The sequence below is a fragment of the Rousettus aegyptiacus genome, unplaced genomic scaffold (assembly GCF_014176215.1).
Source record: "Rousettus aegyptiacus isolate mRouAeg1 unplaced genomic scaffold, mRouAeg1.p scaffold_m13_p_1, whole genome shotgun sequence".
Classification (NCBI taxonomy): Eukaryota; Metazoa; Chordata; class Mammalia; order Chiroptera; family Pteropodidae; genus Rousettus; species Rousettus aegyptiacus.
In genome coordinates, this window is record NW_023416284.1 from 173,267,680 (window position 1) to 173,289,746 (window position 22,067).

Here is a 22,067-nt window from a genome sequence, read left to right on the forward strand (position 1 = left end):
ATAGATCAGCTTTGGGTGATTTGGGTCACGATGCCAAAGCTGGGGAGAAAGGAAATGAGAGCAAATTCCGCTCCGACCAGGGCACCAGGGCAGCAGGGAAAGCGGGGAGCTGCAGCCAGCCGACCCCAGTGTGGGGCGAGCTCTGAGGCCTCCCCTAGCCCTGTTGATAACAAACGCTAACAGGGGGCTCATTATCCTCGCGTTGAATTCTAAGTTAGGATCTGCGTGCGGTTGGACAGCTCCTGCACCAGACTCATCTGGGGTGCAGGTTAAAAATGCAGGTTCGAGGGCCCTGCCACAGACCCCTGCCGTCTTTGCTCAGTCTCTGTGGATGTCGGCTTCCCAGGCCAGTCACTGCACATTGACTTTGTCCGGCAAGGTGTTCTCTTGGTCTTACTGAAGGGCACAAAAGATGGCCCTCAGTGCCCATCCCTTTGTGATCCGTACCCCTTTGCATTCCTCCTCCAGTGGAGGGAAGCCCTTCCTGGAAGCCCGAATTAAGCATTGCCCGGGAAGTGATTGGAAGGATCGTACACTTGTTTCTCTACTGTTCATGCTTCCTCCTCCTCGAAGAAGCATCCTGCGTTTGCAGCTTTTGGCAGTTCTCTTAGTTCCTAGAATCACGCTTAGCTGCTCAGTGCAGAGCTGATGAATAAGCAAATGGGGAGCTAGGCAAGTAAATATGTAATTTCTAGCCCCAACCCTCGGCAGTTTGGGAATTGAGGATAAGCAGTGTGGAGCTGGATTGCCCAGGCAGTAACTTGGGAAAGTCTCTGCTGGGGCGCCCTCACCTCACCATGTGGTGGGGTCAGGATCTGCTGTGCCTTGTATCTGGAAGATGCATGCCTGTTTGCAGGACCGGTTGCCTGCTGCCCTTCCGGAGGGTCCAGCACCCTGGCCTTTGCGGGCCCTCCTGACCCACTCCACACAGGTCAATAACGTTTCTCCCTGGTTTCTTTTGTCCTGCTTCTGCTTCCCAAAATCAAAGCAAATGGAGAGCATTATAAAGGCTTCATTCTCTTGCATCAAAGGAGCCTAGCACTTACAGGCATTTAAAAAAAAAAATTAGTAAATCATGTAACTTTCACTTGGCTGCATAGAGAAAAGGTTCTCTTGAAATTCAAAGTGAGTTTGATTTATTCTTTAATTATTTATGTTTCCAGATCTGAAAAAGAAGGTTGCAGAAAATGGGGTGGGGGAGTATTGCCTCTGTTTGCTTTACCAACCCCAAGCACCGAGTGAGCCATGAAGTGCCTTTTGTTCCCCTCTCCCCTAATTGCCATACCTCCGAGAAGCTGGTCTTAACATGCCATCGATCATTCGAGGGGCGAATCAGACGCTGGCCCTTTCAGACCAACACATCGCCGTGAGCCGCAGTGACACACATTCATTTCCGGTGCAGGCAGCTGCAAGGGTGCGGCATGTGTTTGAACTGTGTGGCCTCCTCGTATAATTCAGGAAATGAGTTTACTCTATCTGTGACAAGCATCGTGTTCACACGGTTTCGGGAGCCGCCGGCACGGTGTGGGGTCCACCGGAGTGGCCGTGGGCTGTGTACCCGCGAAGCTTTCCACACACTCACGAATGTCCCAGCCCCACTCTCCCTGACCTTGGCTTTCATCACACCTGTCACCTGAGAAAGTATGCCTCATCCCTCGTGTGCTGGAAGTCTCTGGATGTAATCGAACCTGAGACTAGGAAACCACAGGTTTCTGGGCAGAGTGATTTTCAGAACAGCAGGGCATCTTTGTTGATCACCTGAAGCTGAAGAGTCGATGCCTATCTTTTGATGATGCTTATTTTTTTTCCAGTGGTAAACTTTGTCCCCACTTCTGTTTGTTATTCAACTTGTATTCATTTCTCACACATAATTGCTGCTGGACCAGGTTCAGACAAACTCAGATGGTGGGGAAAGGGGGCTTTGGTCGGCGTGGAATGTGCTTCACTTAGATCAAGGGAAGGAATGCCAAAGCCAGCCCAGCAGCCCAGCACCAGCCTAGACTGCAAGTCCGGTGCTGAGGTTTTGTTATTTTGCATATGGTTAACCATCTCAGAGCTTGTAAAGTGGGGCCTCTGTCCTCCAGCAGCTGGGTTTACACGGTATTTCCAGATTGTTTATTTTGACCCAGAGCCAAGGCTACATCGTTTTTCCATTATGCATGTTAGACAGATGAGGCGAGGTGAGAAGGGGGGCTTCATGGGGCAGGTCTGTGATTTCCTTTTTATTTACATTAAAGGGACTTTTAAGAGTTCTGAGCCCTTCCAAACATAGTGTCAATGCAGCAGAGGTAGAAAGAGCCACTGCTTTTGCAGAAATGTCCAGATCTTGGACAGTAAAGCAAAACCCATTCGTGGCCTCAGCTTGAGGCCAGTGTTGGGAGCATCATGCTTGTCGCTGCTCAGTCCTGCATACAGACTGGTTCCTGGTGGACAATACTGACCACCAGATGCACAAGCTGAGCTCCCAGTGTTTGCTCAGGAGTGCCTTAGAAGGGACAGAGAGTTGGGGTACCCGAGCCTGTACACCTTCCACTGGCAAGGGCATTCCATGCAGACGGGTGTGTTTGTGCTGAGCGGAGGTGTGTTTCCAAGAGCACGGTGGAACTTTTATTGCAGACTCTCCCAGAGACACCAGCTTTCTAAGGATGCTCTCAATATCCCGGCCTCTCCACCAGGGAGTGTTCAAGACTGGCCAAAGCACCACAGTCTAAACTATATTCACTGCAAAGCCCTTTGCACTTGAGTCAAGTGCATGTGATCCGAACAAATGTGTTACTTCTAAATAAAACATTTTCTTCTGCTAATGGAGAAACAGCATTCAGAAATACTAAAAATAATAACAAGTTAAGTAATTGGACAGCATTAATAGGTCATACAAATGTCTTTTTGCCTCAAATATGTTTGTATTTCTTTAGTTAATAGCTATAGTAAGTAACACACATGACATAAATTCCCTAACTACGGAGTCACTGTGTCTATTATGTCTTTCACAGATATTTATGTTTGTGGTCAACGTCCTTTTTCACAGTATTTCTTAAGCTTTGCTAAGTATGTGTAAGTGACCTGTTGCCATAATATAGTGTTCGCCAACAAAATAGCTAAGAAAAGCAGTTGCCACTACCTCTCCAGAGTGACCCGTGATCCCAAACTCGTATATCAGCCTCCCCTAAAGAAATTGCATTTCTAGAAATGGAAAGTTTGCTGAGAAAGAACCCTCGACTAAGGAAAGAACTTAGCAAAAACAACACATGTACAGATAACACCAAAGTTGCCCTTTGGGTTAATCCCGTCTTAGGGATGGATTTAACATCCAGGTTTCAAATCAACAAACCTTTAGTGAGGGTCATTATATGCCAGGAGCTAGGTGCTGGAGAACTAAAACTGAATAAGACACGGTCCCTTTCAGTCTGAAAACATTTTTGCTGGCTTGCAAGTTTTTCACCAGATCCTCCCAGACTTACCAAAGCATTCCCCTTGACTTAGAACACTCAAGGCCTTCTTTTCAACTGATCCCCTTAATGCCAGAATACACACAGGGCAGAGAGAAGTGGGTGGTTATAGATTTCCACTCAATTTGGAAATTAACAGCCAGCGATATAGCAAAAAAAAGGTGCTAGACTGGGAATCAGAACACCCACTTACTTTCTGGTCTTATGATTGTCACTTAACTAGTCATACAACCTTGAGCCAATCTTGTGACCTCTTAGGCCCTTAGGTGAAATGGGCTGCTGTGAGAACTGTGTGAGTTAATCAGGGGGTATGTGAAAACACATTAATTCAGAGAGCTCTATGCAAATGAAGAGGATGCACTTCTGATGGGCTGAGCTGTTCATACGCTATCTGTAAAGTGTTAATAATGCAGAAAGCTGACCCTACGCAACCATCTCTCTCCTGACCTCTCTATAGTCTTGCGTTTTTTTTTTTTCTCTACCTATTACCTATTACAGATTTTTATGTTATTGGGGGGCAGAGATATAAAAAGAGTTCCCTGTGGGGCCCCTGCCACTGCTCTTCAGGGCAAGTACAATGCCTGGAAGCCTTGAAGAGTCTGTCTGCACACAGTCCTGACTCTGTAGCTGGCTGTGGACATGTCTCTATGGAAAAAGGAAAAAAAAATTCTTTATTTTTCTATTCACATAGAAAGGTCAGAGGTGGGTGCTTGTTTGTTTATTTTCCTCTATGATCATTTCACAGCTCAAAACCAGTGCCTACTTTGAGGAAATTTTCTGCAATTATCAGAAAAGTGATTAAGGAGATTCTTTGGCTAGTCCTTAATGATAAATAAGAAAAATGAAAAAAATTCAAAAGTATCCTGAAACGATAGCTTCTCTTTGCCAACATGCACTTATTAATTAAAGGACAGGGGCAGAAGCACCTGCCATGGCCAGCACCATCATTCCAAAAAGGCAACTGGACCACAAAGCTAAACACTGAAATTTATAGACCCCAGAGGGAGCTGAAAAATCCTGCATGTGAGGGGAGACCCAGCACTCACGGGTCTCTTGGGAATTTTGTCTTAGGCACATTCAGATATTACCCTTGTCCCCGCTTGGCTATGTCTGCACCTCACAGACACAGCCAAGCCTTCTTGGGGTCTGACCGCTGCCTTCTTTCTGGTAGTTCCTTTCATTCACTCGACGAGTATGTACAGAGGGTGCTGTGTTTCCCCAGGTGCTGAGCTATCGAAGTACAAAGATGAATGAGGTATTAGCCCTATTCCAAGCATTCTGAGCATGACAAACTTCATTAGGAGAAGAGCTACATTAAGTCAGTGGGGTTGTTAAGAAAACAAATCCAGGGAAAACTTTTCAGAAGTTCGATAGTGCCTCAGAGCCCTCCTAAAAGTTTTCTATCTTTTGGTTGAAACACACACACACACACACACACACTCCTCCCCTATATTCTCAGACTTTCACATATACTAGCTCTACATGATCAAAAAGTCCAATAATGGTTACAAAAGACCCAACACCATGCCGAGTAATGAAAACAAGCCCATTAGACTTGGTCTCTCCATTAGGGATTTCTGACCAAGAAGAGGAAATCTTGATGCCATCCAGCCAGCCAGAGTGAAATGCCCTATCTGCCCCTGTGGTGACTAGGCTGTGGGAAGGGAGTCTCCCCTTACAGCCTGAGTGCCGTTCACTGTAAGCAACATAAAGAATACAGCTCTTGGGCTCAGGAGTCAGCTGGTTTCAGACCCAACTTCTTCTGGTTTCTCCACTTACCAGCTGTGTGACCTTGGGCAAGTTATCCAGTGTCACATCTATAAAATAGTGATAAGAAGAGAACCTGTCTCACTGGGGGGCATTGTAAGGATTAAATGCATTTTAGTATCTCACAGTCCCTGTGCTGAGGAAGCTCTCAAAAATGCCTGATAATGATGATGGTGGTGGTGGTGGTGGTGGTGATGTCCCATTCACTGCTTCTAATTCTTATGTCTGGTACAGAAAATTTTTCAATATATATTTGGAGAAAAAGGGAAAGAAAATGACATTGGATACGCAAATAAGGCCTAATAGAAGCTTTAATTTTGACACAAAGCACTTGCTCTCTAGCTTTATGAATCCCAGAATTTCAAAACCTTTAAAGCAGAAGCATAAAACTCAAATTTCTACAGCAGCCAGACAGGTAATATAACGGAATGAACTGGCATTTAGAATCTGAGACACATGGAGAGAACTGGCCTCTCTCAGGGAGCAGCTATGCTCAGCTCCAGAAGAAAATTGCCTCACTTTGAGAGAAGCCAGAAATCCAGATTTCCATGTGAAATAGACCAAGTCTTACAACTTCTAAAAAAAAAAAAATAATAACCCATGGGCCAAATAATACACAGTCTGCCAGTCAGATCTCAGGCTGCCTCCTTGCCATCTCTGCCTTAATGGAAGGGCTCTGTATTTGTCTTTTCCTTTTGAAATATTCACCAGTGGACGTAAGAGACATGAGCCCCTTGAAGTCATCTCACGGTTCCTGCTGATTTCCAAAGATACCCATGGGGTTAGGTCTTTACTTCTTGATGGTTACATGCTACGGTATTTGCTCACCTATTGAGGGCTACTTCACTTCCTAAAGGATGCTAATAATAAGTATTGATTTTTAACGTATGATTGTTTTGTAGCTGAGATAACAACAGTCTCCCAAAAACCCTAACCACTTCCTCTAGAACTGCTATTACGGCGATCTGGAGAGAGGCTGATTCCACAGTTCACGTAGTTTTGTTTTGTTTGGAGGGAAAGTCTAGCATTTTACGAAAATACTTAGCAATGGAATGACTTTTCCATAGAACTTATTATTGTACAGCAAGACACATAACCATATGTCTTTGAAATGTGATTTAAGAAATTCTTTACTAATGCTACAAGGCAAAGTGCCCTTTAGTCTTTCCATATGAAGGTGATAATTTTCTACAGGCTTACGAAAGTTTACTGATTACAACCCAGTACTTAGTGAATGGAAACCTCAATACCAAAGCAAATCTGGCCTCGAATTCCAGCTCTGTCACTTAACTTACTAGCTGTGTGACCTTGGGTAAGTCATTTAACCTTCCAGAGCTTTTATTTCCCCATCTGCAAAAGAGGGGTCATGACATCTCACAGGGTTATTTGGAATATTAAATAACATTCAGGTGGGTACAATTCAAGCCCATAAGTGTTCGCCATCAACGTTGGCTGAATCTGAGTCTCTGCTTCTCCTGTCACAAAATAGCACTCCTATTTCTGACTATGACATAACCCTCTGGTAATACCATTAACTTTCCTATTAAATTTTTCAGCTCAGGGAAAAACAAAATGACAAAAAGACTGTAATCATTTCATATAAGCTTTTGGTTTTGTGTCCACAGAGGTATGAAAACTAAAGGGTAGAGGGTTTAATGAGACCTCCCAGGGAGTAAGGGAGAAGGGAGGAAGGCTAGACCAGAACCCTGGGAAGCACTGGCATTAAAAGGACAGGCAGGGAAAGAGGACTGGGTGTAGAGAACTGAAGGGGAACAATCGGAAGACTAGGACAACCAGGGAAATGCTATTTTAGACACCACAGGAAGAGAGGGTTTCAAGATGGAGCCAACAGTGTTTAAGGTCATGCTAAGAAGTGGTGGAAGCCCTGAGAAATGTCTACGGAATTATCAATAAGGGAGCAAGAGTAGTTTGAACAGAGTATTGAGGGAACAAATTCAGACAACTCTTTAAGAAGTTTGGCTGTGATGGAGAGGAGAAAAAGATGAAAGAGAAGGGAGACATGGAGACAAGGGTTTTATCTAAGAATGGAGAGACTTGAGCACATTTGAACTTTAGTGGAAAACAGCCAGTTGAGGAGAGGTTGACAATGAAGAAGAGAGAAAGTGGAGTGAGAGGGAGACAGAGAGAAAAGAGACAGATGGATGAAGTAGGAACTGGATATTACTGCAAAATTGGAGCTTAGTGAAAAATTAGCTCTCATAAGAATCCTCTGAACTAGCTGTCACTGTCATGCTTAGACAGCAGATTTAGACTGGGGCTAAGAAGAGTAAAGAGGACAGAGGTAATTGAAACACAGTTGATGATCTGTTGCTATCTGAAAAAAGGATCTTTCAGAACTTTGTCTCGTTGACACAAGTGAAAATTTTTTTCTTTACTCTTATCTTAAATGTCTGTTCTCTCTGTAGAGTTTTCTAGCACAGAACTCAAGTCTCCTAGTGGTTGTTCTGATGAGTACTACCAGGTAGCCAAACACTTTCATCAACATAGCGAGGTGATATGTAATTAAAATCTGGTTGGAAAGGCCACTTGGGATCTTACCAAATATAAATCTTATTAGAAATCCCTCATTACCTTATAAAGTTGGATAACATAAGTCAGTGTAAGGCGATCCAAGTGGGGTCAGCAGAAATCACGTGACGGGGAACACTAGGAAGTTCAGACATTGGTCATTGCAAGAAGGCTGACTTTTCCCAAACTCTAGATCTCGGGTCCATTTCTGACAGGGTTTCTGAATGATGTTTCCAACTAGAAACACATAATTACAAGTTCAAGCTAAATAATCGCCCAATAAAAGCTTTCCTGGAACAGAGAAAATCTCCAAATCATGATGTGTTGATTTCCATCACTGACTCTATGGGTATTGACTTTATGATTGAACTCAGAGATGGTCTAATCTAATTTTCCTTTCTAAATCAACCTTTTTATTCCTTCAAATCATAAGCACAATAGCCATTCCCTCTAAAAGTCGTGCTTGTTTCCTACAAAATCTACTACAAGTCTGGGCTCCACAGTCAAAGCTAGGCTTAGTAGGCTCTAGGCCCAGCTCTGTCATGCTCCATTGCTTATAGAGAACCATGTGAGGAACAACGGTACGTTTGCTGACCTTTCTGCAACTAGACACAACACAGCTAAAACACAGTAACTGATTATCATGTGGACCTTCCTGCCTCTGCCTCTTTCCAGCTGCATGACCTTGAACAAGTCAGGAGTCTTGCTCAGCCTCAGTTTCCTCATTCATAACATAGCTTTTCCATAGAGGAGTTATTGTGAGAATTAAATAAAATTGTGTGTATAAGTGCTTAGTTTAATGTTCAATACACCTTAGTCCTCACTAAATGTAGCTGTTACCATAAAAATATACCACAAGGACTCAGGCTCAGCTGGGACCATCACCATCTCTTGGCAAATCGGTTAACTAAAGATGTAAATATATCCTGTTTTCCCTTGTGCTTGAATGACATGTTATCACTTTTGTTGGTTATCTGCTCTGCTCACCCATCAATTCTCCCACCCCCGACCATAGAGAAGAATCAACAGGGTTTTCTTGTGATGAGCTAGAAGTAACTTTATAGCAATTGACCCAGTTACTTAATTGTAATCACAGAGGGAAATGTATAAATTCATTATGCTATCATTTTTTTTAAATCTTCCTCAAATTTTACTGGTTTGATAACCCTTTACAATAAGGCAACTCAATCCATTATGTAGACCAACATTTTGCATCCAAATTATAGACTCATCTAGGAAGTTACCTTGCTCTAGGTTAAAAATTCAATGCATGCCTTTTTTTTTTTTTTTTGGACAGTTTGTAGGTCGGTATTATACTTGCTGCACATTATTTTTTGCAAAATAGTATTTCAACTTTAAAGAGCTTTGATGCATGAAAGCAGATCCCAGGTTACTTCTTTACAAAGATCTAGGATCCCCTAGGCTTACTCCTTTGAGTCTTTCTCCAAAGCAGGCCTCCGTTGAAGTTCCAGGCCCCGCTAAGCCCCTCCCCTTTCATAAAATATAAATCAAGTACGCCCCTCTTTGATGTTGCAGTGTTTATGACTGCACACCTGACCAGCAAATAAAGTACTAACTCCAGTATTTCAGAATTACACTAGAGGGTAATAATTATTAGAATAAGTAAGATACATGGAAGATTGCTGAAGGAAATGCAGTTTATCGATTTCTCCAAATCAGGGATTCTTAACAGATTCATAAAAGCCTAAGATGTTCATATGTGGGCTTCCAGAGGTCCATAGAACCTCCCATCTCCCTGAGCATGAGCTTTAGTCAGGTTTCAGAAGGGTTAAGAACCTCGCCTCGGAATTTTCTGTAGTGTGTTCCCTGATCAAGCCACAGTAGAGTACCTGGACCTTACCATTTTTCTCTGTTACTCATGAAACTCATGGCTGAATTTACTCTAAGGATGTTATTTAAATGTTGCTAATTCTGTTATAGTTTTTTTTTTCTTATGAAAATTTATAGAAGATATTTCTCTATGGTTTTATAAGTAAGAATAGATGTAGATTGTTTTACATGAAGAGCGATATATAATATTAAAATCTTTGTTGACTGCTAGAAAGTTTAAAGCCAAGCTCTCGACCTACCTGCTGCATAAGTAGTTAGAACTTTACAACATTTTGTGTTACTCAGTATTGGGGTGTGGGGGACTAATAAAGAATACTCATTTACCCTTGCCTGGGTTCTAAACTAATTGAGAAATAGACACTGGAGACAGATAGATGGAGATCCAAATGTCAGCTTTCTTACCAACTAAGCTAGCTGAGAGAATGCAGCTCATGTGTGAAGAGAAATGGACTGATGATATTCCATCCCGAGTTAGACAAACTTATCTGCTGAGTCACAGGCATGGTTGGTTGGATGCCTTCATCCTCCTGCAGAGGAGGATGTGAACTCTCTTTAGACAAGAACACTCTCCGCAGAGGGGTTAGCATCTCAACCCCTTATCCCAAATGCAAGATCAGAAGAAGCCCTCTGGCCCTCATACCTAGCATGCCTTCCTGAAGGAGAGGCTGGGGCAAGAGGCAAGAAACACTACTCTAGGAGATCCTTCTGCATAAGGTGGGGAAAATTACCCCAACACAGAACTGTCTCCTCTTTTCTTTCCTACCTTTATTCGCCTGTTGGCAAGTTTTTTGAACTATTATGTAATTGCAACATATATGTTTTTGTAAAGTTATTTACATTCTCTTTGGAATGGGTTGGGTCAAATTATTTAACTAAAAAAATTATTTTAAAATCACGAGATCCTAATTTTTTTTTTTTTTTTTGGTATGAGAAAACAAAACCCCCACACGATTTAGAGTGCTCCAAGAGGGATTATAGAAATCTGCAAATGAGCAAATTATTTTTCTTGTACCTCTCAATGTTTAACTTAAAACTTTTTGTGCCTTGTCTGTCTTTAATATGATATTTTTAAACTCTGTGTTTTAAAAACACAAAGGGAATATCTATATTTAAAGCCTATAAACATGTCTTGCCTCAGGTTAGCTATAGTTAATATTTGCAAAGAGAACAGACATTATAAAATGTTCTATCATAAACTTATTTTAGAAGAGACCGTGCCAAGTTCTTTAACAAAAATTCTAGAACTGATATATCCAAATGTGTATTATGCCTTTTAAGAGACTTCATTTGAAAAGCAGTACCCTTATTTCAAAGAGGCCTTACTACTCAGATAACTTTTTAAAATTCCTGCTTTAGACTGGCTTTTGGAAGCTTCACAAAGTACCTCATATACCCTCAAAAATGACAAGTGTTTGTCCTGTTGCATGAATCTGATTTTGGAAGCAGCCATTTGGAACCATAATCTATAAATATTATACCTATTCGAATTTGGTGACAAAAGTTTTAAATAAAAAATGACAAAAGAAAATGTCATGATGTTGAGTTTGAAAATGGTTTCTTAAATATAATACCAAAGTATAAGGAACAAAAGAAAAAGTAAATAAATTGGTCTCCAGTAAAATTAAAAACTTTCGTGCTTCTAAGAAAACTACCAACAGAGTAAAAAAAAAAAAGACAGCCTACAGAATGGAAGAAAAACTCACCAATTATATACCTGATATACATGGAATATTCAACATACGTAAAGAACACTTACAACTTAACAACAAAAAATTAAACACTCCAATTGAAAAATAGGCAAAGGACTTGAATAGACTTTTTTCCAAAAAAGATACACATGGCCAACAAGCATATGAAAACATGCTCTACATCATCAGTCATTAATGAAAGGAAAGTCAAAATCACAATGAAGATACCACTTTACACTTACTAGAATGCCTGTAAATTATTTTGAAAATAAAAAAGAACAATCGAACAAGAGGATTTGGAAAAACTAGAACCTTCATACATTGCTGATAGGAATATAAAGTGGTTCACCACTGAGGAAAAAAGTTTGGTAGTTCCCGAAAATGTTAAACGTATAATTACCACATGAGCCAGCAATTCCACTCCTGGGTATAGCATACCCAAAGGAATTAAAAAATAGGGACTCAAACAAATACTCACACACAAATATAGCAGCGTTCTTTACCATAGCCAAAGGGTTGAAAAGACCCAAGGTTCCATCAATGACTACATGAATAAACAAATGGTGGTATATCTATACAATGGAATATTATTCAGCCATCAAAAGGAATGGAGTACTGACAAGGATAACAACATGGATAAATCTTGAAAACATTATGCTAAATGAGAAAAGCCAGACACAAAAGGACAAATATTCTAAGATTCTACTTATATGAGGTACCTAGAATAGGCAAATTCACAGACAGAATGTGCCCTGAGAAGTAGTGGTTAATGGAGAGGTAGAGGGACTTATTGTTTAATGGATAGAAAGTTACTGTATGGAGTGATGAAAGAATTGTGAAAGTAGTGGTGACAGTTGCACCGTATTATGACTGTAATTCATGCCACCAATATGTACACTTTAAAATGATTAATATTTTGTCATGTAAATGTATAAAGTAGATATATAACATTTCAATGTTATTAAGTATTAATATAAAATTAAACAGATGTTAGTTATATATTTTACAAGAAAAATACCATTTATAATTTACTACAGTTAAAATTGTATTTAAAGAATCTAATAGTCCTTCATTTTTCTCAACAAATGCCTTGCTGAAATGAAAAATGCAAATGGATTTTGTATCAAATTAAACTATCAATAATAGATGTCAATATTTTAAAATAAAAACAAGATGATCAGAAAGTGGTGAAGCAGCTTTTTCTGTGCTTCCTTCGGAAAGCAAAGCCCTTTAAGGTGTGTAACAGAAAATAAAAGATGAAAATTGGGTAGATTTTGTTGTGCAAAAGAATGTATAACTGAACAACCAAATGGTGGTCAAATTGCACAGTTCACATCCCATGAAAAGGATGTTAGATGGTTCATGTTTAATCAACTCATGTTGATATTAACACCTAGAAAGTTCACCATATTCTAGGTGTTAATATTAACATGAATTGACATTTTTCCTTCTAGTCCTTGACTGTCGAATTTCTTGCTTTAGGGGCTGCCAGGGTGATGCGGGTTATAATCCAGCCTTACCGTTATTCCTTTAAAGCGAAAGCCTAACAGACGATTGCTCATGTGCACCTCGATTCTTTTTCAGAGCACAGGAAACTTGGAAACATGACTGTGACCGTGAGGAAGACCGTCCCGTCCCCCGAGGCCGTGCAGATTCTCTACCAGCGAATGAGATACGAGTACGATTTCTACCACTACGTCAAGGAGCAGTTCCACCTGCTGAAGCGCAAGTTCGGACTGAAGTCTCGCGTCAGCAAGACCCCGCTGAGACCCCAGTTCTTCATTCCCACGCCACTGGAAACGGAGGAGCCGATTGATGATGACGAGCAGGATGACGAGAAGTGGCTCGAAGATATTTATAAGAGGTGATGCCAGCAAGGTGTTGACTCCAATGGCTTTATCTCCCTTTTCCAGAAAGTTTTTTGTTTGGGGAAGAAAAATCCTGAAGGGACTAAATTAATGCTCGGCTGCATTAAAAAGAACAAAACATTCCCACAGGTTGGGGTCGTTGGGAAATGCCCGGTTTTGCGGGTTTTATTTGTTTAATTTTATTCTGTGTTTTTCCTGGTTCCTTGGATCCTTCCTAGGTACACTAGATGACTCCATCACAAGGCATCTCATCATAAAAAGAGCTGTTTTCTCCTAGTATAATGAGAGAAGGTGGGGGGGGGGGAGAATATAGCTTATGGGCCAACAAGTTATCATTTGTAAACTGACTTGTAAAAATATTACCTCAGTGGTAGGAAACATCCAGACTTGTATATTTCAGTAGAAATACAAAACCACTTCAGACACCAGGGTCTCTACTCTCCAGAAGGATCTAAGAGGAGAAGGTAAGCAGATAAGGACATCAAAAGGGAGGATGTCCCAGGACAAGTGGTTTCTACCCACATGGGTAGAAGTCCGTCTCTGGTCCATCTCAGGGGACACTTTCACCAAGAGCAGCATACTTATTATCTCTGAAAGAGCAAGTCAGCTTGTGCCACACCCCAACCAGTCCAGAGCCCTGTCTTTCAAGATTAAAGTGCATGGAGAGCTCCATCGAGACATTCCAAGTACCATTCTGACAGATTTCAAAGTCACATGGCAGGAAAAAGAATTTGTTTGCTGTGTAAGGAAGATCATAGGCGAGGCAGATCAGCCCCGGAAGTCATGTGGCATAGGAAAATGGCATGGTCATGTCCTTTACACCCCATATGAAACACTTCTTTCCCTAGCATTGCTTTAACTGACATCCCAGGAACCAGTTTGGCTCTGACTTTGACCTATGGCAGAAGTTCTCATCCTGACCACAGACAATGCATAATCCGTCAGGCACATTTCTGGCCCATTGGGTTTCATAGTACCTGGTATGTTTCACCTTCTAGTCCCTTAAGACATACCTGTTTTTGGTGAGAAGAGGTACCAACTTCTCTACAGGCAGCAGTGAAACTACAGTCCCATTTCTTATGGAAGTTCACTCCTGAGAACCCTTACTAGGACATCAAGAAGAGAAGAAGCAAGAGCATCTGGGTAAGAGATTGCTTGACCAGCTCTATGAGTAGGTGTCTGCCTTCAAAGTGATCTGAGTAGATGTTGGTCAGCGTCATATCTCCAAAATAGTCCCTCTCCATCCCATTCCCATCACCCGCCATCTATCTGTGATGTGTTGGTTCAGCCATTAGAAAATGGTTGCTTTGGATTCCGAAATGTTTTCATCTGTAACCGCCCCTCCTCCTCCAGAAATACATATACTCTTGAGTGGATAATGTACAGCCAACTGAGAGGCGGAGGTGCAGGTGGTGGTGGCCGGCAGGATACATGCAGCAAATTTTGTCTCCTTCATGTGCACTTCAGAGCACTATTAAAGTGTGAGTTGGGAATACGTAATAGTAGATAAGACTCTAACTTTACACAAGCTACACACTTTCTACTTTTCAGAAACCAACGAGTCTCTAGAATTTTTTTCCTCATTCACTAAAATTGGACTGTAGCCAAGATATAAAGCTAGTCATTTGGAACCTGTCAAGTGTGCACTAAGCTACTTTATCATGAGATGTGTTAAGAAGCTTCCATCCCGCAGGAGTCCAGTGAAGGCTGGGACCACAGAGGCACGAAGTCCAGCATTTGGCCACTTGTGAGCCTCCTTTCTGCCTCAGAAAACTAGAGCAAGGAAATAATTAAGGGAAATATTTTTCAGGAAAGGAAATATCCTTTGTTCTGTTCAGAGACAGGGCCCTACTATTAGACACGTTTTAAAAAGCAACCCAGAAAATAGCTATCATATTCAAAATAAGGACAGGAACTGCTGCCTGGTACATTGTAAGCAAATTCTATGAAATTGCATATAAAGAATGATAATTAGTTTACACACTGTGCAATCTCGCTATCTTAAAAGTGGGGCTGCCTAAGAGTTCTCTGTAGTTGTCAGAACACCCAGACAATTGGTTTTTTTAAAAAACATATCTCTTAGTGCAGGTTCACATGAGCACTTCTACCTGTGTGTTCAAAGGCATTTTTGTCAGTAGTGATCATTATAACATCACAACAAAAGATGCTGACTGATTGACTTGCAGGTTCTTCATGTTATTTTGTCCCAATAAACAGCCTCTAGGTCCTGAAAGTCAAAGCACTTCATCAGTATATTCGGCACACGTGACAACATTTCTTTGGCCCTGAGCCCGACGCAGTTTGTACTTCATGAAATATATTGTACATTTTACATAGTTTAATTTAAAAAAAAATACATTTTAAGCTGGTTGATCTTTGACTGCCTTATTTATTATAACCTTTCAGCACATTCCAAGGTTTTAGTTACTCAGGAAGGAGTTAATTAAAATGATTTTATTTTGGTCTGATGGATGTTTTTTAAAAGGAAAATTATTATTATGAACCTTCAGCCTACTTTCCTTGAGTGCCGTAAAAGTGCTTGTAAATCTTTTTTTTTTTTAAGAAGAAAGAAAAAAATGGTGTTTGACATTGATGGAAATTGAAAAATATATATAGAACTGAAACATGAGCTTAGCTAAAATAAAAGCAATCTGTGTTTGAGATGAAGTGTTTCTTAACTTATTCATTACCCTTGTAAATAAATGAATATAAATCAGTCGACATTTCTTTTTGTTGTTCTGTTGATACCTGGAGTAAGAGTGCCTGCAATTCCTCACAGGCCCCCTCAGCCTCTATAACTGACCAAGCTTTCTGCCTCAAAATGTGATTTTTGGAAAGATGTAGTTTTAAAAATCCATAAACTCTCACAATTAGATGACATCGAAAAACTGGCTGAAAAACATGAACTAGTTATTCATTCATCTAATTGTGTATACGACACACTCAACAGTTGCTGACTTTTCTGCTATGCCCCACCGCTGGTTTGGTGCTCCACCGGGACCATCGGCCTCTGAGAGCGGGACCTAGGCTGCCAGTCTGCAGTGACAGAGCAAAGCAAGGATGCGCCACGACGCGTCCTAGTGTATACGCTCATCTTTTGTTCATGTAAAGTTTCATGTAAAGTTTCAAGAGCTGGATGATTCTAACCTCCCAAGGGCGCAGTTTCGATCCAGAAATGCTGTCTCTGGGCAATTTCACTGCTACATCAGTTGAAACTTACAGGGGGAGAGAAATAGAGAAAATCCCCCTGCATTCTAGAGACCGGACACTACATTCCAACTACACGTGACTATAAAGGAAAAGAATCGAAATCTTAGTACTAAATTAAAGAAAAGTCCGTTTTGGTAATAACATGCTCTCTTTACTCCGCGTAAGGTTCTGAGAGTCGCGAACGGCAGAGTGAGAAGTGGTTACCTTTCGTTAACGTTTAATTTGTTCATCTGTAACCCAGTCACGTGATGTTCGACTCCGCGGGAACTTTAAAGGCAAAAGTACTAAACAAAAGCTGGACCGTGCGACCTCTGGAGTTTCTTGTTTGATCTATATTCTTTATACATATGCTATTACCCGAGGTTTTACCCAGTTTGTTATTTGGCTTTAAATGAATTTTGTAAAAAATAGCAGTATTTCTTTAAATACCAAAATAATAATCAACAGCCATATAGAAAAATAGCTCTGTGGGTCAAAATTGTGAAGTTCCCTTCAAGCAAAAGTAAAGTGGATACATTTTCCTAAAATGATTTATTTCCCATGTGATGACAAAGAAACCAATTTTTTAAAAGTATTTTGAATATCATGCAAAAGAAAAGGTATTTTAGCTAAAACCAAAATTAAGAGAGTCCATTTAAAACACGCACACACACATGGAACTTCTTTCACAGCTCAGAAGAGTCATTTTGCTGTGACCCAGTGTATTCGTTTGCTAGACCAGCATAACAAAGTCCTACAGACCGAATGGCGTAAGCAACAGAAATTTATTTTCTCGCAATTCGGGAGGCCGGATGTCTGAGACCAAGGCATCCGCAGGGTTGGTTTCTTCTGAGTCCATGCTCCTTGGCCCGGGCACGGCGGTCTTCTCCCTGTGTGTTCACGTCGTCTTTCCTCTGTGCACACTCATGTCTGTGTGCAAATTTCCTCTTTTTATAAGGACACTGGTCACATTGGAATAAGGCCCACTCTAAAAAGTTCGTTTTAACTAGCTCTGTAAAGGTCCTGTCTTCAAGTATAGTCATATTCTGAGGTATTAGGGGTGAGGACTTCATGTAAATTTTATGCAGGCATAATTCAGCCCATAACACCCAATGTCACAGAAAAGTTAGAGCAGAGGAACTGAACTCCTACCAGGAAAGGAGCTGGCCTTAAATCACAGGCCCCTAGAGCTGCCTTATTCAAAATGAGAGAATCAAGGTCCAGCAAGGGGATGCAAATTCATCACATACTTTTTCCATCGAGGATTCAATTAACTTTGAGTATTTATCAAATTGAGACTTTAAAATGCGTATATAGCCAGAGTCCATCGCTGTCCTAGAATCCACAGTGGACATGATAAGGCACATTCAGCCATACTCGGTACCACCTGCCACATTGAAGCCCCCTCCCTGTGTGACTCTCCTAGGAGTGATGGTTGGGTCCCTTCCACAGAGGGAGGCCTTATTGGTTTTCAATCACTGAAGCCCTCAGAGACAGATGTCAAAATAAATACGGGTGTTTTTCTAGATTTTTCTGGATAAATAGGCTTGAACCATGTTTGCCCATCTAGATTACTGAGTTTTATTTTTCTTCAAGGCAAAATGAAGGTTCACATGCTACTTCCTGTAAGGCATTTCAGATGGGCCCAGCTCGAAAAAATGAAGTCATATGCAGTCCATAAAACTAGGTGAAGTCAAGAGCAGACATGCTCCTGGGAAATCAGAACCAGAGGATCACGGGGGCCCTGAGCGCCTGCAGACCTCCCCATCCACCAACTGTTTCACTCACTTGAGAATTCCTTTCTGCGTAGGGCAGACTTGGCTCCCAGCTGCAGGCAACACGGATTCCCCAGGAACACCCGGGCCCACAGATGTTCATGGGTCACGGAATTGTGCACTGACCGCTTGTGCATTTTGGATTTCAACATGTAAACATGGGGATTCCCTTTAAAAAATAATAATAATAAAATAGAGAGGAAAAAAAAAGAAGGGGGAGCAGGGGAAAGGAGGGGAAGAAAAATCACCATGCAAGGGAAAAATGTGAGCTAAGTTTTTCCTTTTGGAATCTTGGCCTGTGAATTTAGCTATCTTCGATCTGGCTTTGCCAGACACTGTATGCTTTGAGCAGGCATGGAGCAATCTGCCGTACACTGCGCTGCCAGAACATTCAGACTTGACTCGTAACACGCCCCTTATTCCAGTCCTGAGCAGAGGCAGCCGGGAGGACGGGCTGCGCCAGACGCAGCTTGCTGGCTGCGTGGTGCAACTAGAGAGGCGGCGAAACCAGGAAGCAGAGCAGTTGACTGACTAGGACGAGGGCTGTGCACTGGCGAGGTCCCCAAGTTCAAGTCTCAGCTGGTCTATTTCACTGGGTGTTTGGGGAAATCACTTGACCTCCCCGTGCCTGAAGTCGACCCAGCTGGAAAGCATTAGGAAGCAAACAGGACACCCACTGAACAGCAAGAGCTGCTTCTGATGACCTAGATGAACTTTGTCCCACCCCCCGCCCCCATATGCTAAGAGACTAAGAGCCACGATTCTTCTGGGGCTGGCAAACGTTCGTTCTCTGCACAAAATGCTGTGTCCCCAGCAAGAGGGAATGGAATTACACGTACGTCTCAATCCATTGATGCTGTTGGTCCCTCACGTCTGCAAATGTAGTCGCCCAGAGTACCAAGGAGTCCGTGGGAAGCAGCACTTCTGAAATGTGAACTGAGCTGTTAGGAACAGGCATATTCTGCTGGACGTGAGATAGTACTATTAGCCTACGCCATTATCCTAGACAAGCCACTCTGTGGGTTTTCGCTTTCCTCTGGCACTCTGCTCGGGAGGAGTTCATCTAGCAGAGTTACGGAGTTCATCTCTACCTCACGGCTTCCACTGAACGCAGGCTTCCTCTGACTTTTAAAAAAGCACCTTGTGTATCTGTGATCCTGTCAATTATAAGGAGCCTAAACATCCATGTGAATTCATACAGGTTGTGCACAAGGAAACGTTTTAATGAAACGTAACGGTGGGATGGGATACTGTACTTTTTGGAGTCTTGTTCCTCACTCGGAAGTGGCGTCGCTGCTGTGACGCTGTGGGAGGAATCTGGTAGTGATTTGTGGGCTGCTGATGTGTTCAGCATGGTCGATCCTCCTGACCCTCTACGGGACGACCATGGGTTGAGACTTGAGCATTGCTAACATTTTGCTTGAGAAAATTATGACACCACAAACTTCCTTACAGCCACCTTATTTGCCGCTTGTATCATATTTACTCTTTTCTTTACTCCTTTGGCACGTTTTCTTATCCTCCATCTTTGACTGAAAGCTAATGAATTTCTAATTCAGTACATATTCCCAAAGTACAACTCACAAACCAGGTTCATGAGACGGGCCTGGGAAAAAATCATCATATGAAACAATTTGAGAAATGCTGCAGTTCAGAGTCTGATGTCACACGGTCCGGTGGTATTTTAGGAGCATACTAAGCACTTGGAGGAGTGCTATAGTTAAAAAATCAGTTTGTCTGCGTTGAATCCCACATTTCTCAAAACTATTTGCCATGAAACTCTTAAAAGACCCATTTACATCCCGGAAAACTAGCGGTGTAGAGATTATGCTTTGGGAAACATTACTTTAATGTAAGTCACTCTTTTTCCTATTAGAAGAAGTACCTTCCTTCTGCCATAGTTCTATTTCTGGTCTTCCAAATGTTCCATGTATCCTGCTTGAAGAAAATATATTTGCAGATGATTTACCTTTTGATCAATAAAAGACGGAGACGAATAACATTTTTAGTAAAATAATTAACAAGGAGTCACCTTTCAGCTGTGCTTATTCTCCCTAATCACATTCTCCTACCTCATGAGAAAGTAGAAACTTGTTTTAAAGTAATGTTTCCGTGCTTTTTAATATTATTTGGGCGCCTCTTATCAATTCGCTACTTCATAACAATTAGTTATGAAGGTGATTAGTTCTGCAGTAGCAGGGGGGAAACAGAGGCAGAGGAGAGATCACCAGCTGTTCAGAGAAAGCTGGAGATTGGAAATAAGAATGCTGAGCTCCTGAGCTTGTGTTCGGCTTTTGCACACTGGGGTACCTGTGTTGTCAGTACACTAGGGGGAGCCGTATCCATAACAATTTACTCAAGAAATACCAAGGTCATTCCAAACCTCATTTCTCTCCCATACTGGCTTATTTTCCTTCAATGTTTTAGAATAGTATGGCCCCGAAGGAAATCATGAGTAGTGTATTTAAAATACAACATAAATGGCCTCAACTCATCAGTAGGTTGTTTTCTTTCCCAGGCTGTGTACCCTGCTTTAGTTTGGTCGCCATTATTTTTAAATTACTATAGCATTTTTAAAATCAGTCTTTATCATATCATTTTTTGAGTGCATCATATAATTATGACATGATTGAAATTCTGATTTACTAATCAAGAAGGGACTCATGTGATGAGTTAATGGTCCTGATAACCCTCAAGCCATACCACTATTGCTGCTGTAAAGGTGAGTAAAAAGTGAATACAGTGAAACAAACAAGGACATAGAAAGAAGTCAAGAATAGCCTGTTAAGAAGACAACGTAGAAAGAGACTCAGATTAACTCAGTTCAATTTTTTTAAATGTACAAGAGTTTAATGGCATGCAGAGGGGCTAAAAATGGAGAAGGTAAGAGCTCAGTGACAACTCAAATGATGAGGTTTCGTGTGGGATTTATCCAACTCCAGAGACCGAAATTTGCAGAAACTAGCAGAGCAGATTTAAAAGCACAAAGATCGCTCTGACCTTTCAGCAGATTTGCAATGAAGATAAGCACCTTCTGTTTGTATAAGAGGAAATAAAATCCCCATGAAATTAAATAATAAGCCCAAGGTAGCTAGTAAGCAGCAGAGTGAGGACACATATTTGAAAAGGCAAGATAAGCCTGAGCCTGGCTGCCAAGGATTTTGAAAGAAATTTTTATTTCACTCTAAGGCCAGTGAGACACCCTTAGACCTTTCAGAATAGGAGAAAAACATGAGGAAATGATTTTTCTTTTTCTAAATTAATTAGCAGGTGAGCAGATTATTTTCCCTCTGCTTTCTCCTCTCCTGTTCAGTACCTTTCTACACTCGTAGCATCTCTCCTGAGATGCTGATCTCCTGGGAATCGTACCACTGGGCTCCCTGCCTAATTCCTCTCCGGTGGGTTTGGCCAACAGGTGGCAGGAGATGGGGAACATCTGAATGGAATTCTGCCTCTGCCTCTAAATGGGTGAAGGAATGCAAGGCGAAACTGTCAGTCATCCACGTGTGCATCTGGGGAGTGGGCTGGGGTGTTGGCCATAAGAGTAGAGAAATGAAAGGGCAGAAGCCAGAACTCGAAGATGGCTCCACGACTGATTTTAATCAGCGGGAAAGAGTGGCCTGCCCAAAGGTACTCAGTAAATATTTGCTGAGTCGACTGGCTCCGAGAAGCCTTATAAGGGAAAACACAGCATTAACTCGAGTATTTCCGGCCTGGGTAGAAATGCGGGTGATAGAAACGAGGCGATGGGGTGAGAGAGCTGACTTAGTGGGCCGAAGAGTTCGTTTTGGGGTGTGTGGGTGTGCCGAGTCAAGTGTGTTTGCTCGCCCCTTCCTCCATATTTCATCATCCTCTGAGGCTGGGTTCCCAACGGCGATTGCATGGATCCCCTCAGTCCTCCGTGTGGCCACAAACAGCCGGGACCGAGTCCCGAGTTCCCTCCAGTCAGTG

At 41.8% G+C, this 22,067-nt stretch overlaps 1 protein-coding gene across 2 annotated transcripts in view; it reads left to right on the forward strand.

Moving 5' to 3' along the window:
• UST (uronyl 2-sulfotransferase) overlaps positions 1-15,873 on the forward strand; it is a 253,563-nt gene extending 237,690 nt beyond the window's left edge. For both annotated transcript variants that reach the window (XM_016160130.2, XM_016160129.2), the window contains one exon: positions 12,869-15,873. In XM_016160130.2, coding sequence (XP_016015616.1) covers positions 12,869-13,152 — 284 coding nt within the window. In that variant the 3' untranslated portion in view covers positions 13,153-15,873. The remainder of the gene's footprint in view (positions 1-12,868) is intronic.
• Positions 15,874-22,067: the final 6,194 nt, after the last annotated feature.